This window comes from Alligator sinensis, unplaced genomic scaffold (genome assembly GCF_000455745.1).
Source record: "Alligator sinensis unplaced genomic scaffold, ASM45574v1 scaffold939_1, whole genome shotgun sequence".
Classification (NCBI taxonomy): Eukaryota; Metazoa; Chordata; order Crocodylia; family Alligatoridae; genus Alligator; species Alligator sinensis.
The window spans coordinates 1,098,019-1,108,008 of record NW_005841995.1 but is presented as its reverse complement, the minus strand read 5'-3'; the positions used below and the strand labels follow the sequence as shown (position 1 = coordinate 1,108,008).

The window sequence follows — 9,990 nt, the reverse complement described above, 5'->3', positions numbered from 1 at the left end:
CCCAGAGTTTCCTCCCCCAGCTCAACTTTGCTGCCTGGAGCCAGATCTGGGTGGACCCCCCAAAAAAACACAGCTACATAGAGCTACATCCCTCTCCCCCCCACTCCCCCTGAGCCAGACGAAGAGCTCCCCCCAGCTCCTTCCCTACGAAATGCCACCTCCAACAAGTTAAAGGGACGCTGGACTTCGCTTGGGCCAAGCCAAAGCAGCGGGGCCTGGCTATCTCCAGCGCAGCCTTGGCTAGCTGAAGGGAAAGGCCTGCATCTGGCCAGCGGTTTAAGAAGGGGGGGGAAGATGGCGATGCACTCCCAATACCCACCCTGAAGCCTGAGCGCCCCCCCATCCCTTCCCCCAAACTATAACTTCCCTTCTTTTAGCTTTCACTTTAATAAAATAATGATTCGTTGGGAAAATGGGGTATAAATCTTCATTTTGGAGGCAATTAAAGTGTTGATTTCATTCGTGCCCCTAAGCGATTCTTGTAATTTGCTCAAATGGCTTTATGTACCCGGCGCTCCGGAGCTTTTTAGAAGCCCATTTTCTAGTTAGACTTGTTGGATTGCAATTTGGATTCAACAGCAGCGGCTCTCCGAGTTTTTCCTAGTCTGGATGGGAGCTTCACAGCTCCCCGGGTTTAAAACGTTATCTCGGCTGCGCCACCCAACAAGAGCATCCCCCGACCCTTCCTCCCCACGTTTCCATCTTGTTTGCAGCCCCTCATGGAAAGAGAAGTTGAGATGGACAAGGGGGACTAGACTGACCGACAGACAGAAGGAGCGCCGTGCTATCCTTTAGGAACTGTTCAAAACTATTGCAGTCCCAGCTTCATTTTTTTTTTAAATCCCAGATCCCTGGGTTTCTTGAAGGTTCATGCCTTAAGTTAAACCCTGCTCCTTCACTAGGATATAAATAACAGATTGCCTGTGCGTCTTCCGTACATAGGGGGAAAATATTTAGGGTAATACCGAAACTGAAGTGCAGTGCAGTGCACCTTTAGGTAAGTAATCTATGAAATAACTCCTGGTTGACACTGTTCTTGATAATGGCAAAGCAGCTAAGGAAACTCCTGTCTGCTTGACTGCGCTTTGCTTTAACAAAAGGAAGCCTCCAGAGTCAGCTTGATTACTCCTAAGACTGTATTTACGAACCAGATCATATAGAAGAAATAACTTCAGCTCTTAGTTGGAACAATAACTGTTGTGTGGGGGGGGGGTGGGGTTCACGGCCAAACACTTGCAAAGGAAAAAGAAAAGAAAAGAAAAGAAAAGAAAAGAAAAGGACCCCCGCCCCCAACACACACACACACATACACACACACACACTTAAAGCATTACACAGTTCAACCTAAGGATTCCCAAGCGCCTAAATAGTCCAGAAGCCTGCTCTAGCTTTGGTAACCTCTTGAATTAACCCAAAACCTTCCCATTAAAAAAAAATCACAATATCAGCCAGGGAAGGGGGTGGGGGAAGCTTGCAAAAGTCATCACTCCAGCTCGCCCTGGGTGTAGCAGGCAAGCATGGGGCTCTCTCCCCGCTCTAACACAGACATGCTACAAGGCACTAAAGCAGCATTTTTGAAGAGACGGTTTGAAAACTTCCGAGATCAATGAAAATAAATTAAAACCTTGGTCTCGTTTTATTTTTCTATTAAGGAAAATAAAATGGGCGCGCTTGCAGCAGGCGGCCTGTGCACAAAGCAATGTTCACTGAGGTCTAAAAGCGTTCGGCCAAGGAAAACTGACAAGACAGACTAATGAACCGTAGAGACAGGAAGAAAATAGCCAGTATTTGCTAGATTTCAAACCCTCTCTGTCTTCCCTGGACCACCTATCTCGGATTTTATTATTATTTTTGTAAATGGCTCCAGCCAGCCCTTTCTAAGCAACCAGAAGCCACCGATTCGCGGCTAACGCTTCTATTATGATAAAGGGTAAATAAAATAAAGACAAAAATTAAAAGCGACAAGAAACAGGTCAAGTTTGCAGGCAATGCTTTTACAAGCTCATCTCGCCAGGTCGAATCCGGGAGCAAGCCTTAATGAAGCAATAATAGCCACATTATTCAAAAATTTTCATTTCGATGGAAATTTATCTAAAAGGGACTTAATCATATGCAAATAATAAAAGGAGGCGTAGTGACCCAGCAAGCGATCTGCATACAAATTTGAGCGTGAGCAATCCTGGAGAGATCATACCTGATCTGTTAGATTTGCTGATCTTGTTATGTCTTCACTGTCTGATTTTGATCCGCCTTCTCTATCGTCTATCACCAAATCGATAGGCATTTTTCCTTTCAAACAGCTAATATACCGGTGGCAGAAATTGTCACATAATTCGTGTACCTACATTATGACAGAAGTAAGAAAAAATGAAAATATAATCAGGAGTACATAAGTGAAATTGACAAGTGCAATCAACCAGCCCCCCAACCCCTTGTGACATCAAAAGTTCTAAATAGGGGAAACACTGCAATTATCCCCCGGAGACCTCTAGACGCATCCAGAATTAGGAATAACTTTCTTTTCTCGCAAAATAGAGATATCCCAGAAAATTGACAGTGACAAGATGATTCACAGGCTACAACATATTCAACACCCGTGTTAAATTCATCTGCTCCCGGAGCTGTGGCCATTAGAGAAGTGACCTGTATGGGTGACATTTAAGGTAAACTATTTAATTTCATCCAGTTATTTCATCACAAACCCTTTCCAAAGGGGTATGAAGAGAGAAAAGGTGTTTTGTTGTTGTTGTTTTTTAAAGCAGATGCACTGCACTGAAATGCATTATAGGCATCCATGACCTTAAATCCCGAGTCACTGTAATATACTTGTACTTGAGCTTCCACTATTAATGGGTATATTTTAACACATTTCACGTCGAGCGAGAACAACCTGCCTCTTACGGCTCGATAAAGTGACTGAGGTTCTAAAGAAACTTTTCAACTCTTTTAAAACCTCTCAAAATGTTTATTTTTAGGAGAAAGGGAATTCTCTGGTTGGCCAGCTATCAATTACGTTTTTAAAATCCACAGGCAACCTGAGTGTGGCTTCCAATGAAACGTTCGTTTGAATTACATTGAATTATTATTATTATTGCTGCTGAGATTTTTAGAAGAGCAACCAAAAAAAAAGACTGCACGAGGGCTGCATCCTCTTTCTTCCGCTTGGAGGTGTACAATATGCACAGAAACAAGAAACTGACACAACTATCAACTCTGCTTTGTCTCAGCAAAATGTTACAGGATAATCTGTGCCCTGCCTCTGACCTGCAGATGGCTCTTAAAAAAAATCCCGACCAAACTAACTGAAACCAAACAAAGTACCTTCACCCCCGCCCCCCACCAAAGAAAAAAAAAAGATTAAAAAAGAAATCTCAGGGCCTGGGCTGAAATAACAAACAAACATCATTCAGAATATCATTTGCGGCACACAAGACTGCAATTCTTTATCCACAGCCAGCAAAATATTACAATGAACTTTGTAACAAAGTATTACAATGTCGGGGCGTTTGTGAGCCTGGTTTTAGAGGCTGAAATTGTAATTAAACTGCGAAGAGAAATGGACGCCAAGATTGGTCTTGACACTAATTACCAGAAAGAAAGACATTTATGCAAATTTACCAGAAGCCTGAACTTGAGCAATACCGAAACGTATGAGGAGGAGAGGGGGAAAAAAATTACCTTCTCTAATTCCAGCAGATGAAACCTTAATACTTGTATGGCTTGAATCATCTGCAAAGATACAAACAAGAGGAGTATCTATCTCATTCCTGCATTTCTGCACATATCCCCGCAGCCGCCCCTTCTGTAGTCTATAACTTGACTTTTTAAAGTAGTAAATAAAAAGTTGTTTTGATTTATGGCAATAACACTAAAACTTAATAGCAGTGGCTTTGTACGCTGTTTAACAAGAAGCGATCTAGAGTTTAAAAAAAAACCCTATTGCAATGAAGCAACTAAATTATACGGATCATAAAAAATTCCTTAAAAATGCAGTCTAAAGCTACATCGTTGGCCCCTCGTTCAGCAAAGCAGGGAAAAAATATTACGAAGAAAGTATTTGTTTATCCTTAAGAGGGGGGAAAGACTGTATTTTCAGTCAGGTAGTTAAACGGTGCATCTCCATCCACAGCCTTCGTTTACATTTCCCATAAAGCTGTTTAAAAGACCTCAAATACACTGGTGTAATCGTAGATAAATCCACGATCTGCTTAGGCAGGAAAGACTGCCATAAATACCCCAAACTCTCGTTTGGGATGGTGCTTTCTTTATGGACCTCGTTATGCGATTTTACTTAAACAGAACTGCTACACTGTATTACTTGTAATTAAGAAAGCAAGCAAGAAAGATCCACGTAAGAAATGCTCGATTTAGACCCCAAACGCTTGTCAAGGCTTCGAGCCACCTCTCAAAAGACCCAGGAATGATTTAAAAGAAAAAGAAAAAGAAAAAAAGGGAGCGTTGTGAACTCTTACCAAGTTATCCAGTTCAGGATTAGAGGAAAAGAGGGGTTTCTCTGCTCGGATCTAAATATGAGAAAGGGGAGGGAGGAAAAAAAGGATTTGAAATATGGAAGCAGAAAAAAGCAGACGTTATTATTTCTTGCTTCATTACACTGTCGGGTCCATTATGTAACCTTTCGTGCAAAGCTCTGACTGCTAGATTTAGTACATCATAGAAACACTTAAAACAAGTGAATCAAATACATCGGGAAAAAAAAAACACCCGGCCAGATCTTAGCAGTTATGTGTAAGCTAGCTCGGATCCACAGTCAAAGTTAAAAGAAAAAGAAAAAAAAAAAAGAAAAAGAAATACATAGCAGAGATGTTACTGAATTGACTGGGATGACACCACGGAGCTATTTGGCCACTTTAGCAGCCTGCCTCTCGTCAAAGGAGACTTGTCCCCTTGCTAGGCATTTTCTTTTGCCTTCCACTTATTTTTCCTCCCCGAGATGGATCGGTGCTGACCTGTTTGGCGAACACTGCTATGTCTTCGTTGAAAGACTCTGAGGAGCAGACATCGCCTCCCGCTACCCCGGGCTCCCGGGGAGTGCATGTAGCTAATTCACATTTCTCAAAAATCAGTGCTAAAAGAGGGAACAGGGGGTGTCTGAAAGAAAATACAATAGTCACAGACAAAACAATGGTTAGTCCCGGAGCAGTGCGGGCAGGGCAGCAACCAAGGTGATCTCTCAGCGGAGCCCAGCACCTCCACCCCGGCTGCACCCCCACCCCCCAGCAGCGCTCACCTACCCTGCAACCGAGAGCCCTGAAGTCGAAGGCCCTGAGCCATGGGACTGTGGCTGATGATCGCTTCAGCATATCTGGCCAGAGAAATTGTTAACATTTGCTAAGAATAAAACCAAAGCGGTTCCAGCAGCCATTTTGAATGAACTTTCCTCTCCTCTTGGTTTTTATTTTAATTTCGTGGGATGATGACTTTTTTATTATGATTGTGATTAGTTGGTTTAAACTCCCTTTCGAAAGAAGGACTTCCTCGGGGAGAGAATGAGGAGTTTGGGGGGGGGGGGGGGACACCAGGCTCTCTGGAGTCGGATGTGGAACGTGTAAATCCCACTTTGCTTCGGTAGTGTTCAAGCTGGGAGCTGCTAACTTGGAAGGCCAGCTAAGCTGCTAGTGAGTTGCCCCCATCCGGGCAGCACAAAGTGCTCCAGCGCCCCACATGAACCAACTTCAGTCGCCTGAGCACGCTTGGAGATGGGGCAGCCTTCTCCGCCCCCCCCCTCACACACACACACACACACACACACACACACACACACACACACACACACACACACACACTTACACTCCTAACAGGCGCTGCCCACCCCTCTTTTCTTTTTCTTCCCCACAGATTATTGTACAAATTGGGCTGATCAGGAGATGCCTTTAATATTTAACATTAAATGCATCGAACCTGGAAATATATTTACCAGGTGCTCTGATTTTTCTCTCAAGCTTCAGTAACTCCCAAGGAGAAATTCTAAGTAATTCCTTGAAGAGCTCGACGGATCCTTCCCTAATTTTCAGGGTCTTTCTAACAATATGGGCTCACTTTCCCTCTCCCCCCTTCCACCCCCCGAGTTTCATACCTATTCGAGAGGCTTGTGAACAAAGGGGTTTAAGCAAATCCTGCAGATTGGTGATAAACAGATAAAGAAACAGGATGAGAGGCTGGTTCTGCTACAAAACCAACTCCTTGCAGCCAGATTTTAAAGGGGATCTGAAAGTTGACTTCAACTTAATTCGCGGCAAATTAAATTTAAAGGCATCTCCTGATCAACCCGACAGATCAAGCCCCATTGCAATGGCCTAGAAACTATTTTCTAAGTCGTGGCACCGAGATGTACCAAATGCTGTTAGGAAAACAATAAACAGGACACCGCTCAAAGAAACAACCCGTATATGTGCTCCGCCACAGCGCATTATATATTAATAAAGCTAAAAGTTTGGTTCAGCGGGGAGCAGTTCAAAGTATCTTTACCTCTAAACTCTTTGCAAAGATTTACTTCCCAAAACAGATTGCACCATGGAAATCTCCCCCCCCCCCTTGGATCGCAGCGTTAATGACTGATTTTCTTTCAGCTCAAAGCTTGGCGAGCTTTTCTGTTTTAAAGTTGTGATCGAGCCCACAAAGGAGCCTACATTTAGGAAACTAAGTTGCTTTCCATACAAGGGAGAGCATACACGCACAGTCAGTCTCTCTCTCTCTCTCTCTCACACACACACACACACACACACACACACACACGCACACAAATAAGGCAAGTTATCATATTTTAACTTGAGCCATACTTCTGGGAAACTTCGTACACAGTTTGAGCTCTTTGGAAAGTAAATCTTCTTTATGGAACATTTTCTCGTCCAGAGTAATGCGAGGCAAAGAGGGAGGGGAAGGGAAAAAAATCCACCCTAAAATTTGCATGCAATTATCATGGGTCCCAAGCATTTACCTACTGTCTGAGGTTCAGTGGCTTTACTCTGCCTTCATCAGCTAGGGAAAGAAGGGAATAATCACATCTCGACTAATAAACCTGATGCCAGCTGTACCTACCCATAAATGGCATCTTTATCTCTCTTTAAAGCGTCATTGACAGAGGAGCCCATGCTGGGGGGCATGGCGTTGGTGTGAGCTGTGTGCGGGTATTGATGAGAGTGCAGCGGAGGACCGTGATTCAGATGGTGAACAGGCTGCATTGACCTGGCGGCATGAGGATCCCCATACATGGTGGTGGGGATCCCTACTCCATCCATCCCACCGTAATGGGGTATATCGTCGTACTGCATGACAGACAGGAAAAAAAGGGTCAGAAGGCCAGTCGTGGCTGGAGGTTCAAGCGGGGAGATGCAAGGCTATAAGAGGGGGGGCTGTCGCCTGAAATGGGACCGGGCAGTGCTAGACCTAGGATCCCAAAACAAAGCAGCCCCCAAATAATAAGGGAAGAGAGTTCTTAAAAAAAAAAAAAAAAAAAAGACAATGCTCCAATAGGCCTTTAAAATGCATGCATTCAGGATCCTTCAAAAGCATCCCGGAGCAGGGCAGAAGGGGAAGTAACCGAGGTTTCTTTGGGCGGACGCTCCAAATAAATACATTAGGGCACCGCTGAGAAGTTGCCTGGTTCAGCCTGCCTCTACAGCAAAAGTTAAAACGAGGACACCTATTATTAACACGTGAATAAATGCGGGCTTCTTATTCAATGTATTTTTCTGCGCCTGTGTGCCAGCTTCCAGAGTGGAGGGCACTTGCTCGGATTTAAATGGCCAATTCAGCTCTATTTAACAACAAAAAAACCCCCCTCTTCAACACTGGCTTGCATGCGCCAGCAAAGGCTAAGCCACGTCTCTAATTATTGCCGCAGAATTTCAAATTCTGCCACTCCCATGTGGAGGGGGAAAAAAGGTTGTCAACTGAAGCAGTTATTAATTTTAAGGTACCCCGTCGTAAACTTTCCTCCTGATCAGAAGTCTGACTCCCATGTATCAATGATCATTTCCTATGCCAAAGTTTAAATAGCAAAAGAGGGGAGATTTTGGACTCCCAGCTCTTCTACACACACTAAGGTCAAAATGCTGCAAATGTTTGCATTGGGCTGCTGGAAATTCTGAATTTCATGTGAAGGGGTTTTCTTTGTGAAAGATTTAAGAACCGAAAGTTAAAGTGGTTCGGATGCAGAAGAAGGGACTGCCACTTCTAATCTATGGAAAGCAAAGGCGTGAACAAATAGCTTTAAAGAAGGCTGACACTTAGCTGAACTGAAAAAGTCAAGGCAAGTTTGTCAGTACAGTAACTTTCTTTCACAAAGAGTACTCGGGGGACAAAACACAAATTATGCAAGCAATTGTACTTCTGGACCTTGCTTTCTTTTAAAAACTCTCTTCGCTAGGCTGGGGTGATCCCTCCCAACCATTTTCCCCAGTCCTCAATTCAAGTGGTAAGTCTCGAGAAATAAAAAAAAAATAGCATTGCATCCAAAACAGCACTGTCTAATCATAGTAAATTCATAAAGTGCATGCTCGTTATGTCTAACTCCAATTTAAATAGGCAACTTGGCCAAAAGAGAGTTCAGACTACAGCCCTGCACAGTTGTGATGGCAAAAAAAGTTATGTTTACTCCAAGTTGCAAGTTATCTTTTTAAAAAGCGACCCTGCATATCATCACTACCATAGCAAGATGTTCAGAGACATGCAGATCTTAAAATATTTTAAGCCCTGGCGAGTTTTAAAAAGGCATTGTTAGAACTTTATCTGTAAAACTAATAAATACATAAGCTTATACCTGCAGTTGCATGCGATAATGTCATTAATACAGAGAAAGCTTGCCTTTTCAATGAGATGTCTGTCACAGGCATTGATAGAAGCAAGAAAATGTCAACATAAACAGGTTTTAAGTCTACAAGTAAAACTAATAAATCCTCTCCCATCAGGACACCGCTGTGTGTCTCTGATCCAAAGAGGAGGCAAAAAAAGAAAAAAGAAAAAAAAAAAACTTTTTCGCAGCGTGTCGGCCACGTTTCAATATTATTTCACATTTGAATTCCAAATTTGTTGTTTTATACGTACCCTTTGCGCCATCGGCCTGGCTTGCTCCCTTCCTACTTCAACTTCTAATATATCCTCTTTAAGGCCAGTGTGAAAAGAAACAACGCAAACTCCCCCCCCACCCAAAAAAATTTGTCAAAATCCCTTAGCGTCGCCAGCAATGGGAGCAATGGAGTAAAATCTTCAGCTTGCTGGATCTCAGAGAAGCGATACAATAATTCAGCATTAAAAAAATAAAATAAAAAAAAATAAAAAATAAAAAAACAAACTCTCTCTCCTTCTCTTTCTTTCTTTCTCTCTCTCTCTCTGTCTCACTCTCGCCCTCTCGTTTCCAAGACAGCAGCGGGGAGAAAGCAAATATCCTTTCCCCAAATCAGTTTTTTTTTTTTAAAAGTGCCCCTCAAACCCAACTACCAAGTCTCATGGCTTTTTGCCACTCCAGCTGTCAATCAAAGACGAGGTTGTCAAGGTGGTGAATGAATGATGACGATCCGCTGTGTGTGCTTCCACTGGTCAGGACACCTCAAATGTTAATATTCAAATGCATAAAGGTCTAAAGCGCTGGCTTTTTTTTCCTTGAATCAGTCCTAATTCCTAATCAGCTCTCGCTCCCGCTCTCTCTCCCCCCTTTGCAAGTGCTGCAACTGGAGAGGCTAGAGGAAGAGGGTTAAAAAAATGTCTGTCTGAGTTTGTCTTAAAGGAGCCACGATCGATGCTGCCTGCTGCCAGTCCCCCGTGCGTGTGTAAAGTGTGTGTTGCACAGGCGGAGAGGTGGATTTGGACCAGAATGCTGGAACCCGGAAGTAGTGGTGGCCATAACAGGTCGCGTCTTACACAATGCACTGGGCTGCAGCAACTGCGCTCCCAGCGCAGGGGTGGGTTGGGCGAGACGCGAGCGGCGGAGCGGGCGGAGAGGGCAGCTGCAATTAGCGCCGCGCCGAGACGACC

At 43.7% G+C, this 9,990-nt stretch overlaps 1 protein-coding gene across 8 annotated transcripts in view; it reads right to left on the bottom strand.

Annotated features, from left to right (window-relative positions):
• The window catches only part of MEIS1 (Meis homeobox 1), a 126,762-nt gene extending 116,913 nt beyond the window's left edge, over positions 1–9,849 (bottom strand). For 2 of the 8 annotated variants that reach the window (XM_025201444.1, XM_025201450.1), the window contains exons 1-7: positions 9,064–9,846; positions 7,057–7,283; positions 5,249–5,323; positions 4,968–5,109; positions 4,473–4,523; positions 3,679–3,729; positions 2,195–2,341 (exon numbers count right to left, since the gene is read on the bottom strand). In XM_025201444.1, the coding sequence (XP_025057229.1) occupies positions 2,195–2,341; positions 3,679–3,729; positions 4,473–4,523; positions 4,968–5,109; positions 5,249–5,323; positions 7,057–7,283; positions 9,064–9,075 (705 nt within the window). In that variant the 5' untranslated portion in view covers positions 9,076–9,846. Of the gene's footprint in view, positions 1–2,194; positions 2,342–3,678; positions 3,730–4,472; positions 4,524–4,967; positions 5,110–5,248; positions 5,324–7,056; positions 7,284–9,063 lie in introns of all 8 variants that reach the window. The other 6 variants (XM_025201448.1, XM_025201447.1, XM_025201446.1 and 3 more) reach the window with 6 other exon arrangements.
• Between the last annotated feature and the right edge of the window lie 141 nt (positions 9,850–9,990).